This window comes from Phyllostomus hastatus, unplaced genomic scaffold (genome assembly GCF_019186645.2).
Source record: "Phyllostomus hastatus isolate PE091 unplaced genomic scaffold, TTU_PhHast_1.1 phas_contig_137, whole genome shotgun sequence".
Classification (NCBI taxonomy): domain Eukaryota; kingdom Metazoa; phylum Chordata; class Mammalia; order Chiroptera; family Phyllostomidae; genus Phyllostomus; species Phyllostomus hastatus.
Genome location: NW_025333583.1, coordinates 9,132,326 through 9,154,719, shown reverse-complemented (window position 1 = coordinate 9,154,719; position 22,394 = coordinate 9,132,326). Strand labels below are relative to the sequence as shown.

General features: G+C 57.1%; 1 protein-coding gene across 13 annotated transcripts in view; it reads right to left on the bottom strand.

Annotated features, from left to right (window-relative positions):
* The window catches only part of TNS1 (tensin 1), a 172,482-nt gene that overhangs the window by 69,355 nt on the left and 80,733 nt on the right, over positions 1–22,394 (bottom strand). For all 13 annotated transcript variants that reach the window (XM_045852543.1, XM_045852569.1, XM_045852561.1 and 10 more), the window contains 12 exons: positions 19,910–19,959; positions 17,616–17,796; positions 15,300–15,350; positions 14,068–14,190; positions 13,562–13,626; positions 11,952–12,035; positions 8,281–8,393; positions 7,817–7,877; positions 7,503–7,578; positions 6,765–6,894; positions 5,259–5,324; positions 4,037–4,153 (listed from right to left, as the gene is read on the bottom strand). In XM_045852543.1, the coding sequence (XP_045708499.1) occupies positions 4,037–4,153; positions 5,259–5,324; positions 6,765–6,894; positions 7,503–7,578; positions 7,817–7,877; positions 8,281–8,393; positions 11,952–12,035; positions 13,562–13,626; positions 14,068–14,190; positions 15,300–15,350; positions 17,616–17,783 (1,054 nt within the window). In that variant the 5' untranslated portion in view covers positions 17,784–17,796; positions 19,910–19,959. The remainder of the gene's footprint in view (positions 1–4,036; positions 4,154–5,258; positions 5,325–6,764; positions 6,895–7,502; positions 7,579–7,816; positions 7,878–8,280; positions 8,394–11,951; positions 12,036–13,561; positions 13,627–14,067; positions 14,191–15,299; positions 15,351–17,615; positions 17,797–19,909; positions 19,960–22,394) is intronic.

The window sequence follows — 22,394 nt, the reverse complement described above, 5'->3', positions numbered from 1 at the left end:
TCCCCCGTCTTTTCACACTTCAGTGTGGTCACCGGTACAGTCGGAAGCTGAGCTCGCTGGCAGGTCCCTTCCCCTCCCGCGCCTCAGGGTCCCCACTGATGGGCCCTGTGATTGGCTCGTGCCACCCCAGCCTGGGAGGTCAGCCCACAGAGAAGAGAAGGTCACGTCCGTAGGACTCCTTCTCCCTTCACCTTGCTGCTGGCATTAGTCAGGGGTGTCCTAGTCAGTGGGAGAAGCCACTGAGCATCACAATACCACACACCTGGAAGCAGAATTAGGAGTTGGGAGGGTGGGGATGCGGGCAGCCAGGAAGGGGTTAAACACAGAACAGTCATGGCGCTGGGGGTTAAGTCAGGGTCACCTGGAAGGCTTCCCAGAGGAACAGAAGCTCTGACCCCAGTGCTGGCCACCCCTCACTACAAGGAGGGGGCCAGGTGGGGCCCAGGCCAGAGAGGATTTCTGTTCCAGGCTGCCTGGCTCAGCGCCCCCACCCTCCCCTCTGAGCCACCCAACGGGCTCCAGGGGAACGGGCCTGGCCTGGCCGCTCCTCTCCTCTCTCCTGGCAGGCCCACCACAGGAGAGCCAGGCTGCCTCCAGAAATGGCCTCCTCTCACCTTGGACACACTCTGCCTATTTGGAGAGGCTAGTCCCTCATCCCAGAGTGAGCAGCCCCTCACCCCCTGGGGAGGTGGGGGAGAGACGTGAAGAGACACGTGTGTCTCGGCTGCTCCCTGCACCGAAGTCCTGCTAGCACCAGAACTGGGCCAGCCCCATGGCCTCCGGGGCGCCACGCTGCATGTGCCGCCACATGTAAGCCTTCCTCACGGTGAGAGGCAGGACCAGGGCGATCTGGTCTGTCCAGGGGTGAGAAGTAGGGGGCTCAGCAGGCAGACACCCACCCAAGCTCAGCAGGGCCCGGGCATTGCCACAGGACCAGATACTCAGAAGAGATCCCTGGGGACCGCTCCATGCTTAGCACTGGGTTTTCACACCCAGACCCTCTCCTCGCCGGCTAGGCAGCCGTGGGCGGATGACGTCAGCCTTTCCCCATCTAGCCGTAAACACGGAGCCCGCTTCACAGGGTGCCTGTGAGCGTTAGGTGACGACCGCGTACGGGCACCACAGCTGGCGTGCGGCAGAACCAGAGCTGGCCCCCCAGGCCAAAGGGCCTTCTCCCTTAAGTCCCGTCTGCAGACCCTTGAGATGCTGCCATGGTAACAACCGAGATGGGTCCAGGACTCGTGAGAAAACACAGCAGGCAGCCTCCCCACAACTGCCCATCCCCAAAAGGTGTCTGCTAAATCCCCCCTTGGCAGCAGAGGAGACTGAGGCCCCAGGAGGATGGCGTCTCATCAAAGGATTTGAACCTAGGCAGGTTAGCTCCAGAGGCCACATTCTCAGCTCCTGCACTAAACTGCCTCTCGTGCAAATCGCTACAATAACCCAGTGAGGCCGGTACTGTTCCTGCCCCAAGTTTGTAGATGAGGAAACGAGGGACCACAGGAAGGCTAAATAGCCTGACCATGGACATGCAGCCACAGAGCGGGGAGCTAGGCTTGGGGCCCGGGCAGGCGGGCTCTGAGGCACACACGCTCGCCCACCGCGCTGTACCACCCACTGCACTCGCCCACTGCACCCTACCACCCCAGGGTCAGCGGCCCCTCCCAGGTCAGGACCTCCCAGAGAAGGGGCAGAGCCCCCTGCGGCAGCACATCACCCCCCAGGCCATTCCCCCAGCCCTGGACCACTCCAGGGAAAGGCCACGCCCCCTCCCCGGCTCCAGCTTAAGCCATCTCCTGAGCACCTCAGAATCTTGGGGGTTAGGTGTGCCTCCACCCCAGTTGGCACATGGGGAAACTGAGGCACAGGGACTTGTCCACAACTAGGGAGACAGACACAGGCCTTCTGCTTCCCTCTCTTGACTGGGGAATTGGCCAGAACAAAATGCTTTATGTCTGGGCCCCAGGATCTACAGCCTTCCAGAAGTGCCCCAGGTAGCAGAAGGAGCAGGAAGGGGCTAAGGTTCCTGTCCCTGCCCCAGGGCTGGTCACAGTTTGCTTTCCTGTCCCTGTGGAGTGCAGCCCAGCAGCAGCGGGGAGCACACAGTGGGACTGGTGAGGTCTGCCTGGTGACCCCCCAGCTGCCTCCCCTGCCCACCCTTCAGGCATAGAGCCAACTTCTCAGCCTCCAGAGAGGAGCCGCTCTGTCCCTACAGGACGAGCTGACCTTCAACTGGCCAGAAGGTCCCACTGGTTCCATCCCCGGCCAGGAGGAGCAGACCGCAGGAGAAAGGACAGCAGGCCAGGGCCGCCCTTCACCCTCTCCTTCCCCCGCCACCCTCCCTGTTCCCTCGGCCCCACCTCCTTCCCTCCTTCCCTCCTTCCCAGGACCGGCAGGCTGGTCCTGTCCGAGCCCTGGCCTTCCACAGCCACTCCTTCTCCCCCCTTAATTATTTTACCTTTTATTTGCCTGGCGCTTTAGAGTTTACCAAATGTTTTTACATTTATCATCGCATTGAATCCACACCAGGGAGAGATGGAAAGTCATTGAAAATTCCCTCAAATTGCCAAGTGTTCTTGTTAAAAATGCAAACATCCCCAGAAGATGAACAATTAGGCTGACAGCCACCGGTACCTCAGGACTAATTCATCTCACCCTCTGCCTCCTTCTGTTCCCTCCTCAGCCACTCAGCACCAGCGGATAGGGCTGGGGCAGTGGGGAGGGGGGAGGACTGTTTGGGGGGCTGCCTGGGGGGAGTGGGGTGCCCGCACGCTAGGGGAGAGGAAGGGCAGGCATGAGGAGGCGGCTTCAACTCTGCAGCGCTGCGCACAGAACAGTGCGCTCTCACCAAGCCCTAACTTCCAGCCCGAACACCACCCTCCTCCCACATCGCTCCTTCTGGTGTCTCCAAGGCCAGAGGGAGAATCTTCACGCAAGAAGAGGCTTAAAAGATGTTCAGGGTAGAGTCCACAAACCCAGAACCTCAGAGAGGGAGGCGGGAGGCAGGGCGAGGGTGCCTGGCTCTCCCTAGCACAGCCCTGCCACGTGGCCCGGGGTCCCCAGGACGCAGCCGCCCCTCCCCAGGACCGGTTTCAGCTGGAAGGAGAAGCCCAGAGGCTGGGCTCTGGTGTCCTTGAAGGGGTGCGCCCCAGCTCACGGGGACAAACCAAGTGGGTCTCAGCTACCCCAACTGAAAACTGATGGAGGGGTGGGCCGATGGTCCCGAGGGTCCTCCCAGCTCCCACATTCCGCGGTCCTGGGACCGAATCAGGGACGCGAGCCTGTGGCCAAACCCCAGACAGGGTGTCTCACGAGTTCCCGACCTCCAGGCATGCTCGCTTTTCGAGGCCCCGCCCCGCACCCCACCTCACACACTCAAACGAACCACATGAATAAATACAACCCCATATATAGCTCCCGAGAGCCCAACTGAGTTGCTGTTGACCATCTGACATAATGTTAGGTTTCGCAGCTAAACACGTATTAATTTCCATCCCGGAGCTTGCTTTTCAAACTGTGGAGCCTATCTGTTTGTCTCCAGCTCTCGAACGTTTTCGTTGGCTGCCGATGAAAGCCTGTGGGCCTCGATGCTCTGTCCGCATTCCGAGTGCTCCGAGCCCAGAGACCCCGGCGGTGAGCCTGCCGATGCGCAGCGGCGGGTTTCACAGGAAACCCAACAAAGGCTGCGCTGGCATCACAGCGGGTGCCTCAAGGTCCACTCCAGCCGCCTCCTCTAAGGAGCCCTCGCGGGCCACTCTAGCTAGCACTCAACGTCCGTGGGACTTATTTGGCGCCAAGGGCACCTCCTCGTGTGGCTGTTTGACTATGTTTTCCTTTTTTTTAAGCTCCGCCTTCATTATTTAACACATTCACGTTTGCCTCCTTGTCTCCCACGGAACTCTGAGCTCTCAGAGGCGCTTGGATGTCTCCTCTGCCTGCCCTTTGAACCCAGCATGGTGTCAGTGCCAAACAAGACAGCCGCGGCCCAGGGGCTGTGCGGTTTGGAGAGTGGCGGGAAGCCACGGGCCCCACCTACCCTCCATGCCGTCCTCGCGGTGCCCACTGAAGTTGTCATAGGAGTCCCAGCGGATGAGGGGGTCGGAGGTGTTGTAGTCCACCGACACGCTCGGCCCGTTCTCCAGGTGTTCCATGCCTGAAAGGGTGGGGAAGGGCAGGCGGACAGGGAGGAGAAAGAAAAAAGAGACCAGCAGCTGAAAAAACAGAGGAAGCCGACGAGATCCCCCAAGGATGCTCTCTAAGGGACTTCTCACTTTCTTGACCTTGGCAGGGCGGGACCAGTGGCTTAAGTTGGACGGAGAACCTAGGGGTCTGGTTTCCTGCATTCTTGAAAAGGCACATACCAGGTCACAGGGGGAAATGAGGACAGGGCACTGAGAAGTGAAACCCCCCCCCCAGCAAGGGAAAGCTGGGGACCCTCTGGATGCGTTCTGCCCCTTTCTTTTCTGTGGCCCAGGGGCAGTGCAGAGACCAGGGTCTGCCCCTGCAGGCGGGCGGCATGTGGGAGGAGCAGGGCTCACAGCCTGGGTTTTGAGAGGACACGGGGTCGTCCAGGCCATCCCCCTGCCCCACTACTTGAGGAGCTCTCCACTCCAGGTGGGGGTGTGAGGACAGAGGCAGCAGGTCTCCTACATACACTTCCAGAGAAAGGCCAAAATGAAGATGGCACAGGCCGCATGCAAGTCAGACACTCCCTGACCTGGCAGTCCCTTCTTTAATCCGCCCAGAGTCCCTCTGTCTGCAACCTAGCTTCATGTCCTTGCATTCTGTCCTCAAATAAGATGGGGAACAACTGGTCTCCACATATAACCAGCCCAAAGGCTCCATGGCTATTATTAAATTGGTCTTCTCATCTTCAGGTTGAATCACCTCGGTTCTCAGAAATACTTCTCGTGTACCCAGCACCTTGGAGTGTCCCCTCAGCCACTCCCTCCATCCTCCACGGCCCTTGGTCTCTAAATATACGTGGGTGGTGACCTAATGGGACTGGAACAGTTTATCCAACCCAGCGCCTCTCTGTCTGCTTTTTTATTTTTGCTACCCAGAGATTAAGTCACTGGTTCATGTTTAGCTGGGGGTCCACTATGATACCCAGATCTTTTACGGTAGGCCTGCCTTTTGATCACAGGTAGCTTGACAATTACAGAGAAGATGGGGGGAGAATGGTGAAGGAGGGTGGGGACAGGCCAGGATGGAGGGAAGGGAGTTGAATGATGAGTGGATTCTAACGTGACTGATACCTTGAATTTTCTCTGGTCCGTACGAAAACACAAATTCCACTTTGCCGTATTCTGGAAATCGATCATCTAAAAAAGGAGAAGGGAAAAATGAAGTGGTCAATCAGTTTCAGAAAAGAACTCCATAAGAAGTTTTCTTCTAGAAAAGATTAAAGTAATACGCAGGCACACATCAATTATATATTAAGTTATTAGCAGTCCCAGTCGTACTTTCCTGAGGTGACCATTTCTACCCATTTCTATTTCTTGTTCTACTGGCAGTGACCTCTAAGATTCTAGATCACAGCCACAGTTTTTATGCCATTATTTCTGGACACATCAGTATTTTTAAATCCCCACTGATTTACCTCTGTGAAGGTGAGTGATTCAGCTCATTTACACTGCTCTCACCTCCCTTCTCCTAAAATCTGCTATTATTATTTTTATCACCATCACCGTGAATTCTACCAATTACCTTCAAAACTTTAAATATTGTAGTAAGCCTCTACTTCTTGGTCTGTCCATTTTTGATGGTGACCTGACTCCCTCTACGTAAGAGGAGGAATGTTTGTCCTTTTCCTTCTCCCATCTCTCACCAACCCCATCTCTATGGTGTCAACTGTTCCTTCATTTTCCCTTGTTACAATTGATAACATTTATTCTGTTCTATAATCATAGCGGCATCTTCTGCTTTTGCCCTCCTGGCTCCAGTGCAAGGACACACCCTTCTCCTGCACAGCCAGATTCCACTGGGAGGTCATGCCCCTCCTCCTCCGAGTCCCCACCCCACTCTGCTCTCTGTCTGAGCCCAGTCTGGACACAGATCCCCATATACTGCTTATAGCAAGTGAAGTTACATCAGGGATGGGGTCCGCTCCCTGAGGTACCCACCACACCTGCGCATGCCTCTGTCACTGCAGGCATCACTTCCTAGCATCATGTGTGTGTGGGTCTTGTTCTCCCACAAGACTGAGCTCCCTGAGGTTCTGGGCTCACCTCTTTCTCTTTGTATCCCCAAGATCTAGCACACAGCTGGCACATATACACACGAGTGGCTGGATAAATGAACACATATACACAGGCTTGGTGGATAGATAGATGGACAGATGAATGGATGAATGGATGGATTTGGGTGTGTGGTTGGATGAGTGGATGGATGGATGGGTGGATGGGTGCATACCTCTGGATGAGTAGGTAGATGGGTAGGTGAGTGGATGGATCGATGGATGGATGGATGAGTAGATAAATGCACAGATAGATAAGTTTGGATGGGTGGGTGGGTGGGCAGATGGAAAGACAGATGGATGGACAGACGGATGGATATGGATATGTCCCAGTCCTGAATGTGATGCAGATAAAACCTCAAATGGATAGAGAAAAGAAAAAGGGGAGACACCTCCCTGACCACCTCCTCTTCCCTCAGAAAACAGTTGCCTCTCCACTGCTGCCACGTCCTTCTCCGTAACTGCTCGTCTGCCCTGTGATAGAATGGTCCCTTGCAAGATCTACCTCTCCACTCAATGGGCCCACCTTTGAAGGCTTCATCAAGGTCCTCCTTCCCAAAGACAACCCCCAGGTCATGGATGGCACAGGTGTGGAACTGCACACGGAAGATGACATCTCGCGCTGGGCTCCGGAACTTCTTGTGGTAGCACTTCAGCTGCACGAGAAAGAGAGCAGAGCCCATCAGGGGCCAGAGGCTGAGGACCTGGGTCCCAGGGAGCTTCTTTACCAGACCCAAGACTGGGTCCCCAAGGCTCGCCCCAAACCCAGTGAGAGAGAGGTCACCAACACCAAATGGGATCTCAGAGTTCTCTGGAAAAACTTTTAGAAGAGCAGAGAGTTGGAAGCCAGTCTTATCCCATGGGGACAAAACTACCTCTCAAGAATTTCCTGCATACAGATCAGAATGGAAAAAGTAGGAGCAGATTCAAACCGATAGAGGAAGGGCTGAATCTAGAACTGGGGGAGTCCTTGTCACCAATCAGAAGCCAGGAGGTAAGAGCTCCCACTAACAGCTAGTTCCCCAGCTGTTCCAGAACAAGAGGTAAGCCCAGCAGAAGGGCTGTCTGCCTCCAAAGCAGGAGAATGAACAAGGACTGTCAGGGGTTGGAAGGCGTTGCAAGAGACCTGAGAGCCCACAACCCCAAGGCTGGTGGCCCACCAGGAGTGAGTGAGTCTTGCCTGGGAGAGGCAGGCGGAGAGCAGGAAGAGAAGGGAGAAAAATAAACGAAGAGGTGGGGCTACAGGCAGAGGGGCAGTGCTCACCAAGATGTCTCCCTTCAAGAGCAGCCCAGGCTCGATGGTGATGCAGATGCTGGTCTGGCTGTCTCCTTGGACATTGCTGTGGGGGAGAGGTGGGCCGAGGGAAAGAGGGGCTGCTGCAGGGGCAGGCAGTGCATTTTCTCCCTTCTGCCCCTCTGCCACCAGGTCATTGGGAAACTTTGCTGACTTCACCCCTTAGCCCTCTCCTATAAGGGATTTAAGGAGCCCCCCAACCCACACACACCCACCCTGCCAGCTCCTGGTCCTCAGCCTCAGAGCCATGGCATCCAGGCCTCTCATTCCTGTGGAATACTTACTAGATGCCAGATGTATAAACAGGCTGCATGGCCTGGTAGATCCGGAGAAATGGCCGACACCCTGTAAGGCAAGGGTGGCGTTAGCTGAGACAGCGGGACAGCGGGGGCCGGATGAGGGAGCAGAGAGAGTGAAGGAAGTGGGGGCGGAAGGAAGGAAGCGGGGAGGAAGAGGAAGGAGAAAAAGAGGAAGGGGCAATGGAAAGAGAAAGGGGAAGAAATGCCAGCTTTCCATTCGCAAGTCATATTAAGCTGACAAAAACACTGCCACGTCCAACATCTGTCAACAGGCACCGCGAGTGTGGAGCCCACTGTGCCAGTGAGTAGACTGGGGCTAAAGAAAGCTCAGGAAGTGGGGCAGCTGAGCCTCCAGTCCACGCCTGCGTTTTCACCACCCATGGCTGCCTCTTCGGAGAAGGAGACGGAAAGCAGGAGGGGGTGGGAAGCCAGAGGGCTGGAGCCCGTACCTCCTTTAGACTCGAAGTTGGGGATGCCGTGCATGATCACGTGGTGCAGAAACAAGGGCTTGTTGTTCATTTTGATGGTGCCCGAGAGCAGGCCGCTGAAGTAATGCACGTACCTGGAGCAGGGACAGGGGCAGCGTCGGCCAAGGAGGCCCGCACCGGGGCAGAGCCATCCCGTGTTCTCTTCCCCCGCAGAACACCGCCCTATGTGTTCCCACCTAGCCTGCCCCAACCAGCCACCAACACCCCCAGGCCTCCCCATGGCTCAGGTCTCTGCCCAGCACAGACCTCCCTTGCTGCCTGAAACCCCCAGATAGGAAGGGTGAGCAGGGACTACTACACCTAGAGCTGGGTCTAGCCAAACCCACAACTTGGGGTTCTCCGGCGACCCCTGGTGGTCAACACGAGCATCTCATTCCTGCTTCACTCCCAATCCAGGAATCTCCTGCTGGATCAAAAGTTCCTCCCCCACAGCCCTGACAGGTATCCCTGAACTGCTCACCACTAGACGAGGTAGGCTGATGACCATCAGACAGCTCTGACAGCCTTATCCAGAGCCCAAACCGAGCTGACATTCATTCCCACAGGGCCTGGGTCAGCTCTGCGCAGGCCCACCAGCCACACGACCCTCCAGAGAACAAGAGCATAATAAATACAGGCCTTCACTTTTTTATATCATGTTAAAGTGTAGGAAAGTCTCTCTAGATCATTTCATTTGGTGTTGGGGTCACCATTTCCCAATTCTTTTAACAAAGATCTTGTTGGAAGAATAGAAGGATTAATCTATGCCCACTCCTTCTAAACAGAAAGGAAAAATTAGGTCCAGAAAGGGCCATTAGCCTCCCAAAGTCACACAGCAAGAACACAAAGAGCTCAGAGTGAATGGGGAGAGAAGGAAAGAAGTCTGACTCCAATGCATCTGCCAGAACAGAGGCCAATCCCTCTGCCATTGGCCAGAGCTTCCTTCTACTCTGACTGGCCAGAGGACAGCAGGCTGCAGCAGCCCAACCAATCAGAACACATCTGAGACTCTGAGGAAGCCAATATGGGCTTTTGAGGTGGGTGGGGCCAGAACTCAAGTGACCATGATAAGAATCCCCTCCTATATCTTCACTCCTTGGCCTACCTCCAGGCCGTGGGCCCCTGTCCCTGGGCTGGGGTGGGGCCACCTTGGACAACCCAAGCAAGATAATCTGATGGGCAGCTCCAGCTCCTATTCAGGCCCCTGCCCAGCCCCCAGCCCCATTACTCAAACCGGAAACCTGGAATGGCGGGTTCCTATCAGAACTTCTGATCATGCCAACAGGATGTGTCTGTGTGCTAGGGACAATGAGTCCGGAGGTGGGGTGACAATGAATGGGAAAGCCGCAGGCCAAGCCCCTCCCTCCCTCTCACCCTGCCCTCTTCTCCTCCAACTGCCTCATAGCTTCCCAGTGACACTGACAAGAAGGCGGGAAAGTGGCAGCAAATACGTGGCCAGCCCGACAGTTGCACTTTCACATTTGGGCACAAACAGAATAGCCTACCCCTAAGCAGCTGTGGGTGCAGATAGGAGCTGCAAGGCAGACACAGATAGTGTACAGACACACACACCGAGCACTGTGGAACCCCTGCATGACCCTACTCGTGAGAGGCAGCACTGATCCCCGTTCTCCAGGTTTCCAGCTTCAGAGGCGTGGCGACTCTGCCTGCTCTCTCCAAGCCACAATGCGCCTAGGTAGCGTCATGCTCCTCCAGCTGTGCCCCTTGTCCTTCCATGGCAAGGGCCAGACTCGTGGCCAAGGCCAGGCAAGCCAGGGACTGAGGAGCGGGTACTTGAGCGATAGTTCTTCCCTCCCAGACTTCTTCCCTGGGAACACTCTCATTGATCCCCAGCTGCTGTGTCTGGCAGCCCAGCCAGGATTTTCTGCATGTAAAGATATCTGGTTTCTGATCCAGCTGACCTGAGGCTGGCCATCAGCTAGCTGCCTTGTGCCAACTGTAAGACACTGGGTTGCCTGAGGACTCACTCATTTCTGCTAGGGCTTCCCACTACAATGGCGGAAACAGTGCCCAGCAGTGCCAGCACATTTCTAGAGAGGCGAGCAAGGTGAGAGTGATGTGAGTTGGGGACACCCCAGCATGGAGAGTCTGGGAAGCCCTGGCACATGCAGCAAGGGGATCCTGCTGGCCAAGTGTTCCAAAGGTTAGAAAACTCAATGGGACACTGTGGCCTCCAGGCCGGTGCACCTGCTGTCCCCTCTGCCTAGACCTTCTACCCCAGACCTTCACTCAGATGCTTCCTTCTCTCTTCTCAGATCCCACCGCACACATCGCCGTCTTAGAGAGGCCGGTCCCTTGGAATCAGCCTCCCGTGCCCACTCCCATCACTCTCTCACCCATCACGCTCCACTTCTCTGAAATGACCTTGATGGCTTACTTCCGTGGTGTCATCCACCTGAAGGTAAGCCCCAAGAGACCTTGCCTGAGCGATTCAGCGTCATAGCCCCAGCGAGCAGCTCAGTGCAACACATCACAGACAGGGGTGACAGGCCCACAGCTCTGGCCACTCGGGGGGCAAGGCCCGAGTCCAACTCTCCTGTGCTCCCCTCTGGGCCTGGGTTTCCACCACTCGGGCTCCCACTCACCTGCAGCCTCCCAAGGCCCACCCGGTCCTGACACTGCCTGTGCCTTCCTGTGGGTCAGACATCACCGAACAGCATGCTGTCCTAGAGCTGAGTCCCGGGGCGGCCCTCGGGATGTGGACGACACAACCAGGGGGCAGGTCTCTCCAGACATTCTGGCTCTGCCACTGCTCTCTGTGGACCCTGGTCATGTCATGTCCCTTCCCCCTGGGCTCAGGCTTCTCTCCTGTAACTGGAGGTGCCCTGGGTCGTCGGGTGGTAGCTCATCATTATTCAGCTTTGGGCTCAAATCCACCTCCTCCAAGAGGCATTCCCTGGCCATGGTCACTCAAACAGCCCCGTTCCTCTCCCATCAGCTCTCATTTCTGCAGAACTCTATCCTCCTCCTTTCCTAGAACGAATCACTACCTGAAAGTGTCTTGTTTGTATATTTACTTGTGTAATGTCCGCCCTTCTCAATAGAATACCAGCTCACTAGGGGCAAAGGGCTGTGTCCTATTCAACTAGATATCTCTAGCACTTGGAATACCACAGACATACCTAACATTTGCCAAATGAATGACTGAGCCAGTCCCTGCCCTGTTCCTGCCCGGGCTGTCGTGGACTCCAATGAGACCACGTGGTGGAGTGTCCTTGGTAAAGTTTTTAAACGCTTTCCCAGTGAAAGGTGACTCTTATTAAAAGTATGTGTGACCTACTCAGGGCAGGGACCTCAGCTTCGTATAGACTCACCCACACACTGAAGCAGTCCTGCTTTCAGGACCAAGAGTGGAACTGCCTTCTCATACAATCCGCCCTCTTGCACCCAGACCAGTGCGTCCCCCACAGATACCCCCGCTGCTCTCCAGCACCAGCCTCAGGAGCCAACTGCAGTGCCCACCTGTGGGCACACTCACCCATGTCCCTGAGCTCAGCCCCTGAGCTGGCCCCTGAACATGCATGCTTGGTACACCCCGACCTGGGCACGCTGCCCCATCCCCAGTGGGTACACAAGACCAGTCCCCACATACAGCGAGCGCACACATGCGTGCCCTGGGCTGTGAGACCCACCTTCTCTGAGACGGCTGGCCAATGGGTACGATCTTATCCTCATAGAACCGCTTCATTGCAAACCGGTCCAGGGCCTGGTCGGCGCTAGGGGGAAGGACAGGTGGTCAGAGGAGCCAACATCCAAGCACAAGAGCCCCTTCACCCCCTGCCTGCTCTCCAGACCCGTTGAGTCCTCCAGCCACGCTGTGCTGAGACCCTCTCAGGAAAGAGAGCCCGACATCTATCAATCCTGTGTGCTGCACGGGGGTCTGGAGCCAGACAGCGGGGAGCCCATCCCTAGCCCACCACTTCATCACCATCGCTGCACCTTGGGGTGGGCCACGTGACCTTTCTGAACCGGATTCGTGTGTGTGAAATCAGAGTGATAGTAATTGCCTTCCTCAGAGTTTGTTATGGTGAGCGAACACCTCTAAAGCGCTTGAAACAGGCAGGCACATAGTAGGTGCACAGCAAGTGCTCACCATTAAGCAAAGAGTAGGCTAAGACGAAGTTCTTAAAGTTGTAAAACTGTCATCCTCCTGGCAAGCCCTCCACAGAACGTTCTCCCCACCCTCAAAGAGTGTTCAGAGAGGTCATTTTAAAATGTAGGCAGATCACATAGCTCCCCCCTCATGACTCTGCCAACGACTTCCCGCCGCTCTTAGAATAAACCCCAGAGTCCTTATCGAGTCCTGCAAGGCCCCCCAGGCTCTGCCGCCTTCCAGCTTTACTTCCTACTCCTCATCCCCTCACTCACTCAGCTCCAAACAGGCCAGCCCCTCGCATGCATCCCCTCCACACGCCTCGGGCCTTTCTTCTCTCTGCCTGCAAAGTCCCCTCCCAGACCTTACATGTCTCAACCCGTCCCTCCCTCCTCCACGTAATGTGCGTCTCTGCTCACATCATCACCTCCCCCAGAGGCCTCCTCTGACCCCTGTCGTGCTCTGGTCCCCATTCTTTCGCAGAACTTATCACCTGCTGTTACTGATACACTCGTTTATTTAATGTCCATACAGACAGTGGCCTGGCTTTGCCCACCGCTGCTGTATTCCCAGCACCCAGCACGGCGCCATGGCTGGCCAGTAACCACCGTCAGGTGAATAAGCAGATGGATGGGTGGGCTCCTCTGCCTCCGCAGGTGGAATCACAATGGGACTCCTCCACCACTTGTATATCAGCCCTGCTCCCAAACACCCAAGGGGGAAAGGGTCCTGCTGGCCAGAGACGGGAGGATGGATGAGATGACTTCTAGGTGGTTCTGCGGGACCCAGCTCTGATCCAGCATTTCTTTCTGACACCCTCCCTGCTCACCCAGGGAAACAGAAAGCAGTCTAGCAAGAAAAAGTGGCCCCAGGAAGCTGGATAGATAGGGTGTCCATGGCTGGGCCTGGCCCCCAAGGCTGCCCCTCCAGGACCTACAATGGAGGTATGGACGCCCCTCCCTCCTGCCCTCTGTCCACAGGCCCCTGCCCGAGATGTGGCTAGACACCCTCCCTCGGTGGGCGCTCCCTCGTCCTGAGCACCTCTCACCCACTCCATCCAGCCCCAAGGGAGGGACAGGTCCTGGTGGGATGGGGCGGGGGGGTTCTGCTGTCAATGCTCAGAGAAGGGGTGGCTCAGAGCCCTCTTACCTGGCTGAAATGTTGCTGTAGTGCATGTAAGCGGCAATGACAACTCCTATTCTGCCTCGGTTTCCCTGAAAGAGTCCCCAAACACAAAAGCCTTTATTTGTAAAGCCAGCCTACTGCTCCGGGGTCCATTCAGAAGCCTTGGAGGAAAGGGCGCAGAGGCTGGAGAGAAGGGTATGGTTCTAAGGAAGAACGGGAGGATGAAGGGAATATGAGGGAGGGAAGGGGGTGGGGGCTGGATCTCAAAGAGAAGAAACACAGCTGACCACCCACTACCCTTGAGGGCCCTACAAGCTGGTACCCCACACCTCTTGTGGGTGCCCCTGGGACAGAATCTATCACACTCCAGAAAGGAGAATACATACAGACTTACACACTCACACACCCCATGATACAGGCAAGTATCATCCAAGGATGAAGACACCCTCATCCAAGGGTGTCTTCATGCATGTGCACGCACAGTGCACACACACACACTCACTCACACACCGTGGGGCCCCTGCTCTGACCTTGTTGTGCAGAACGACGACATTGTGGGGGTCTGCATTGAGCCAAGTGTCCATGGCCTTGCAGACGCTGCAGATCTTCTCCAGGGCCGGGGTGTGGAGGTCAGGCCAGCCAAATTCCAGCACCTGAGGCCCAGCCAGGAGTGAGAGGTGGCAGAAGCCCGGACAGCCCCCAGGGCAGTGGGGGCAGCACACACCCACCCCACGTGCCAGTATCGGGGCAGTGGTCATCAGCAGCTGGGCCTCGGTTCCTGCCCCGCCCATCAGCCCAGCTGGGAGGTGGGGGCGTGGACGCAAAGAACAATGGCCAGGACCAGATGCCCTGTGCCTGAGTCTCAGTCCTAACACTGGCTCACTGTGGGGCCTCTGGCCAGTCATGGCCCTTCTCCCAGCCTCAGTTTTATACATGTGTAAAACAAAGGCTTGGGGACAATGACCTCAAGATGTAACGGGGCCCCCAGCACTCCCCCCACACACAACCCCAAGGCCTGGCTCAGGGCAAAGGAGGGCAGAGCAAAGGGCTCCTGGCTGGTCGTGGCTCTTTTCCAGGCCCTGGCCACACACACCACTGACTTTTCCAGGCCAGCCCAGAGACGCTGATGGGGACGGAGGGCAGACCTAAACAGTGGTCTCCAGGCTCCTCGAGATTTTTCTAAACTCACAGAGCTCTACAGCAAAAGAGAACTTTTGCTTGGACGGGCCCAAAGAGTGCATGTGATCCAGCCCGCCCACTTTCAGAGGTGCAGACTGAGGCTCAGAGAAGTGTGTCACTTCCCCAGGGTCACACACAGCACAGGCACCAGCATCCAGGAGCCAGGAGCGGGCACCACGCCAAGCCCTGCACGCAGCCCACCAGGCAAGCAAGTGAAAGGAGGAGGTAAGAAGGTCTACATGGGCCATGCCCAGCCGGTTTAAATCCAACGTGCCTTTCCATAAAACTAAAAATCTCACAGCTCCAGCCTCACCCCAGAGAGGCTATGTGCTCCGTAGGGGAGGCAGACCTGGGTGGAAATCACTGTATCAAGTTTTGTTTGTTGTGATTGGTGTTGTGGAAACAATGAACAGATTCTTTCCCACTTTCCGAGTAGGAAGACGGCACTATAATAGACTTTGCAGGCTGTCACCGCACACTCCCCCAAGGCCCGAATGTGGGAACCGCGGGGAGAGGGGGCCTGTCTGTTATCCCTCCCTCCCAGGCAGGTGGAAGCCCCCATCCCCACGAGGCACGGGCTCACCTTGGCGTGGAGCTTTGTGATGTCGGGTCTCCGCTCAGAGAGGTTGAAAAGCTGGAAGGAGGAAAAGGACGAGATCGTGAAAAGGCTCGCCTGCGGCTCTCACCCCGGCTGGGAATTCTGCCCCCACGTGAGCAATGGCGGCATCCCATCGGACGCCCGCACCGACCCACGGGAGCTCAACTGCAGGTTCTCAGGGTAAAGAGGGCAGGGAGAGAAGGGTGGACACTCAGCCACTCCCTTCAGCAAGGGGACATCCGGAACTAGAGACGAGAAGGGAATGGAAACTGTCTCAGGTCCCCCGTGCCACCCCCAAGGTGGGCACCTCCCCACACTGAATGGAACCCGGTGGTGCCAAATGTGAAACATTAGGCCTTCCCTCTGGTTCCCATCTCACATGTGGACTTCGGAACCTCACCCCATGAAGGTGCAATGGCTCTGTGGTCAGACATCCTCCAGCGGAGGCTGCAAACCATCCCAGGTGCACCCTCTCAGACCTCAACGCATGCTCTCCAACACCTAACCACGCCCCACGAGAAGCCCCCAATCTCTGGAATGCCTGTCTCTGTCTCCACCTCACCACTCCAAGACCACTGCGTTGTGTCTGGGGAGAGAAAAGGGCCCCCCAGTCGGGAACAGACAGGACGGAGGGATGCTGGCATAGGCCCATGAAATCTTGGACTCCCGAAGTCAGGAAGGACCTTAGATGGCTTTTAGTCCATGTTTGAGCCCCATTAAGGAGCATGCTACGCTACACTGATATTAGCTACCGCTCGATTATCCACTACCTGCCATCCTGTGCTGAGAACTGCACCTGTATCAGGTGGCTTCATTCTCTCAACAACCACAAGAGGTGGGTAATGTTGTTAGACCCATTTTACAGATGGGGATCTTAAGGTTTGGTGAGGCTAAGTGGCCAAGACCAGCTACCTAGTAACTAGAGCAGAGCCTGCACTTGAACCCAGGACTTTCTGATGTTTAAAGCCAAGCTCTTCACAACACCCAATACCACTGATGGCTGGGTGTCTGCAGTGGGTTGAACAGTGTCTCACAAAAATTCACACCCACCCGGATCTTCAGAATGTGACTTTATTTGGAAATAGGGCATCCGCTGATGTAAGTAGTTAAGGATCTAGACATGAGATCACCCTGGATTGAGGGTGGGCCCTAAACCCAAGGGCTGGTGTCCTTATAAGAAGACAAGAGGACACACAGAGGGTCACAGGAAAGAAGGAAGGACACGTGACGATGGGGGCAGAGGCTGGAGCCACGAAGCTACAAGCCAGGGGTCACCAGAGACACCAGAGCCACCAGCCGCTGGGGAGAGGCAAGGCCGGCTGCTCCCCTACAGGATTCCGGGGGGACGCGGCCCTGCCAACACGCCGATCTGGCCTTCTGGCCTCCAGACGTGAAAAATTAAGTTCCGTTGTTTTAAGTCCCCGAGTGTACAGTAATTCACCACAGCAGCCCCAGGGACCTAACACAGCCCCCTACAGCTGCCTCTGCGCGAACATCCAAGGGTAGCCCCTCGAGGCTGCACAGTCCACTCTACGGGGCCAGCCCACGTGTACCTCCCAGTAAAGTGGACCCAGGCTTTCCTCTGGGGCCAGGAATGGCCCCATCCCCCGGCCGCCTCTCTGACATTAGAGGAGACCCCTGGTGGCCACTCCATCCACATTTGCGAGGTGCTTCTCCTGGGCCAGGTACAACCCCAGCATCAGCAACACAAGGTCCCTTAAGACACACTCTGCCACAGCTCTGCCCTGAGACTTCTCAGAGGTGCCTACCATGGGCCAGGCCTGCCACTTCCTGACACTGTGAACTTAAGCAGATGCCCCGCCCCTCTGGACTCTGACAAAACCTGGTTTCTAGGGCTGTCCCGAAGGTTCCATACGTGGAAGCAGGTGGAACGGGGTCTGGCTTGTCGTAAGCACTCAATAACACGAGCTCTTATTGTTACTCTCTCCACTGGTCAGCACACACACACACGCACTCATACACACATAGGCACACACATACACCTGCACTCACATACATATATGGGCACAAACACACACATAAACATGCAATGCATGTGCACACAGGCGCACATGACTTGGTTTCAGATGCTGCATTCCAACTGCACGTACTCCTTACAGCAGAGCTGGGCTAGAGTAGGAGTGAAGATTCCGGCTACAGGAGACACCCAGGGCCGAGAGCAAGTGGACGAAGAAAGGATAAAGAGCTGGCTCGGGGTGCGTGGGCTGGGACACCAGCAGGGGGTGGCAAGCAGAAAGGGCAGGGACGTGCTGGAAGAGGGGGTGAGGGGCCCGTCCTCACCAGGTAGTTGCCTCCATGTTTGGACTTGAGCATCTGGGCCACCTCACGCAGGTTGCTCCGGAAGTTCTCCTCATTGGCTGTGCTGGGGAAGGAGACGGCGATGATCCTCTCGGTGACGTATACCAGGTCCAGCTCACAACTGTCCTCCATGGTCCGGCTCACACTCATGTTTTTGGGGAGACTAGCAGAGAGGGGGTTCTAGATCAGACTCTAGCCCCCCAGGGCAAGGAACAGATATATCTGTACCGCTTACACACTGTGCACGGCCCCCATATCCAACCCAGGAGAGCTTGGCTGCTCCCTGACCCAGAGCCAAGCCCAGAGGCTGCCCCTGGTGAGGCCAGTGCAGCCAGCAAGGCCAGCCTGGGGCCCAGAGAGAACAGAGCCAGGCAGGGGCTGGCAAGGATCGCGGGCCATGTCAAAACCAAACAGTGATGACACCAATCCTAGGTTCCCATCAATTCTGTTGGCACTGCCTCCACCCTTGATCTCAGAAGTCAGAGCCAGGGCCCCAGGAGTCCAGCTGTGCCTCCCGACACACAGCAGCCACCTGGTCTGGCAGAAGTGTCTCAGAGGGTCCTGGGACAGCTCCAGAAGAGGAAAGAGAGGCTGAGCTGGGTGCTCTCCAGCATCTCAGGCTGAGCCTTCTGCTGACCTCCCCAGCTCTGGAGCTGTGCAGTGGGCAGAGAGGCCTCTCAGGGGAAGGGGCGGCTCAGGTGACATGCTCACCTGGGCTCCAGGTGAGCCAGACCTAGCGCGCATTCCAGCCCTCCCCGGAGGCAGGCCAGCTCCTGCCCTTTGTTCCCTGGCTCTCTCCCCACCTCTGGCAGCTCCCACCGCGGCCGGGGCTGCTCTGTGGCAGCAGCCTCCCTGATTCCTAAGGGCCCAGGAAGCAGAGGGCGCAGAGCCTTTGCTGCTGCAGCAGCGGCAGGCGGCCCCCAGAAGCCCAGCACCACCTGAGCTCTCTGGAGAGGAGAGCCCCTGGGCTGGGTGCTAGATGAAGGGAGGTAGGGGGTCACCTCTTGACACCTCACCCAGCTTCTCTTCCAGGGGGAGGGTCCAAGGTGCCCACTGGGGTGCTGATGGGAAGGGGAAATGTATCTTGTGACACTGGAATTCCGTTCTGAAGCCCACCTGTAGCTTCCGGGGTCACCGCACATGCTCCCCACCCGCACGCCTTCTTACCCCATCACTAGCCTCCTGGTGTCTGGTCCCCTCTCTCTCCGAGGTGGGCGACACTTGCATTTCATTCTGACCACCTTTCACTACTGTGACTGGAGGGGCAGCAGGAGGAACACACCAGGGCATTTCAAAGCAAGGGGAGGGCGCTGGGGAGGGCAGCCCAGGATGCCAAGACAGGGCAGAATCCCGGTCCCAACCAGGGTTAACTCTGAGCCCAGCCGTGTGTATGGGGTTTGCGGATGGAGGAGCCAGGGGCAATGTGAGAGTTTTCCATAGTGGCAATGACAGAGACCAAGGGTGGAAGGGCCAGCGGGCTGCCGTGAGGAGCACAGTGTGAATTTGAGCTCTGACCCCGGCCATTCCTCACCCCAAAGATAAGCGTCTCACTGCAGCCTTTGGAGGTGGGGTTCCCACCTCAGGCCCCTGCCTGCCGCAGGTGAAATGGCACCACTGCCCGACAACCTCAGCACTGCACCGTGCACCCACCCCCCCGGAGGTGGTTCTCAGCTGTTGGGGGGGAGGGGTCTTCCAAAGAGCAGACCAGGTCTGTGGGCAGTGGGCAGCTGGGCCACAACACGCTGGGGGCTTCAGCCACACACCAGGCTCCCTCTGGCTCAGGCCCCATCTTCCTGGGGCCAAATTCTCATTCATCTCTGGAGCCTCACGGGGGAAGGTGAAGCTGAGAGGGAAAGGCCCAAGCCAGAGAACCAGAGAACCTGGATACAGGGAAAAGAGGCTCTGGGTCAGCAAGGTGCCAAGTCCCTGTGTGTGACCTTGAACAAGACACCTCATCTCCCTGAACCTCAGTTTCTTCACCTTCCAAATGGGAATAAAACACTTACCATGCAGGTTTTTTGCAAGGACTAGATGAGATCACGCAAGTTGATACAAAACTCAGCTCAAGGCTGGCTTCCAGCTAGACCTCAGAACGTGGCCCTTGCCAAGGGGCATCTACCTGCACCCTCTGGCTGAGGCTTCCACGACGGCCCATGCTCCCTGCCACTGGCTTCATGACCTCAGTCTCAGAGACCCAAAGGCATGACTTGCAGGGAACACCCACAGTGACCTCACTGCCAGCACCCCCACCCTGTGCCCCCGATAGCCAGGCATACCTGACGGGCTGGGGATGGGGCTGGACACTCGGGGTGACTCTGGTGGAGCCCTGAGAAAGAGAAAAGAGAAGCAGCATTATGGAGGAGGCGGGCAGAGCACTGCCCATGGGCGCAGTCATGGTCATGGGCAAACAGAGATCCTCTTCTCCTTCCTTTGCCCACGTTCCAGCCCGGGCACCCTAACAGCCCCCCACAACAAAGCAGCCCAACGCCCAAAGCAATCAATGCCAATTCCACGTGAGTGTGCCTGCATGTGTGGGAGCCCCCAAAGAGACAGGCTTTCCTTTCCCCCCCAAGGATAAAACCCCGACGCTCGGAAATGGCCCACGCCTGGGCTGGTGCCATCTGTACTGAGCACACACTCAACAAAACAGTTACTGGGCTGATGGAAACTCATTGCATCGTGATTGACTGGCCACTGAAATAGGAAGCCCAAGGGGGGAATATAGACAGCAAGCATGAGAGGAGGAAAGGCGAGGACGGCACCCCCTCTCCAGCTCCACACCTTGCTCCTCCGACCATCGTCACCCCCACACGTCCCTCCTGTCAAGCAGCAACACCGAGTCTTTCAACTGAACGTTCAGAGACGAGAGCAGCCAAGCATGACGCGCACCAACCGGGAGCAGCTTAAGGCAGTAAGTCACGCTCCCGAGGACCCACCGCCCAGTGCCTGTTACCCCTCACCCACTGCCTCTTCCAGGTTGCCGGCTTGCACAAAACTGGGCCAAGGGGCCCAAGCTGGGGTCCAAAGCATCCCAGGGCACCCGACGGTGCCGTGAGGAAAGCTCGGGCTCAGAGCCCCACGGCACCCAGCTGCCCTGCATCACCTCATGCTCTGAGCCTCGGTAATGCCCCATGCAGACTGGGGCAATCCCTGTGGGTTGTTTGAAGATTAAAAGGAATTACACATACATTAAGGCACATGTATGTTGCTCCTGTTACTACATCAAGTACAATGAGAAGGGCCGTTAAGAGATAGAATCCTGCCTTCGCCTCTGCAGAAAATCAAAGCCCTGCGTCACCTCGGCCGCCAGCTGCCATCCTTTCAGTCTCCGTACACGATGCAGAATCGGACACGCGACTTCTAGACCCCCAGGCCCGGCCGGAGCCCTCCGAGCCCACTGGCACTTCCCAAACATCCCCGGGCATCCCAGAAACCAGCCATGCCCAACCACCAAGTTACAACCACCTCTTGGAGGGACAGGATCACAGCCCGCCGACAAGAGAGGAAAAACGGAGGCAACAGCGACTCACCCCCAAGTCCTGATGACGGGCGGGATTCAGCCTCAGACCTCGGGCTGGACCTCAAGGGCAGAAGCCCCCTTCCGCCCTCTCCAGGCCCCACAGAGCCTATGAGGTGGGAGTGGGAGGGCCCAGGGGCCCAGCTCCCTGCTGAGCCCAAAGACAGCAGCCCCCCTAAGAGGAGGACCCTCCATCCATCAGCCCACGAGGAGGCTGTGCCCAGAGTCCCCTCTGCCTGGGCTCCCACCCAGCTCTGCGCAGCTCAGCCTCCGCGGGCAGCAGCAGGAGGAAACAGCCAAGTGGGGCTGTCGGGGCAGAAAGTTTCTCTGTCTCCACAGCTCTCCTGGCCCTGAGGACTTGGGCTTGCATGAGTCAGGCGTGGGGCGGGGGGTGTGGGGGGGTAAGGAGGGTTGTGTTTGGTTTTCAAGCCCCAGACCAGGCTGTTCCAAAACTACCCACCCAGAGGAACGCAGAAACCCAACACTTCATCCGTCTCCATTCTGCTGGTCCTGACGAGGAGTCGCTGAGCCTCCCCAGGCCGCAGGCCCCGCTCCAGGCCCCGGGGCCACCCGGCTATAAATAGCCCCTCGGGCTTCATCTGTTGCTGATCCACAGCCACTTTTGGAGGAGGCCACCACAGCTGCTTCAAACAACTGGAAGCCACAACTGTAGCCAAGGCATGAGGTGTGGCCAGGGCCACGGGTCCAGGCGCAGAAAGCACAGGGAGACAAGGGGCTACTGAGAGGGGCTCAGGAAGGGGACCGGGGGGGGCCGAGGGGGGCCTGGAGCTCCCCCAGCACAGGGGTAAGAAGGATGAGCTGGGCAGGCAAGCTGGCTCCCGTGTCGCCACCCCCCTTCCCAACATTACAACACTCCACATTCTTTAGTCTCCCCACCCCAAAAAAAGCCAGGGAAGATAAACAAAAACTTGGCCCCAATAGAGTCTGGCCATGCCACCTCCAGAGGTGATAAGACAATGTCCAAGCCCGCTCTGCTCCACCGGGCCAGCCAGGGAAGGGGAGGGAGGGGAGGAAGCTGCCCCGGACAGAGACCCCGCCACAGAGGATGGGGCCGAACAGCTGGACGGTCATCCCCTGATGAATCACTGGGCTGCCCTCTAGCTGACGGGGCTTCCTGTTTTCTGCAAACTTTGTGACACTCGCTGGCATGTGACACTCGCTGGCAGAAAGCAGACATGCACGGGTGACACGCCCAAGGGTTGGTGGACACAGAGTGAGAACCG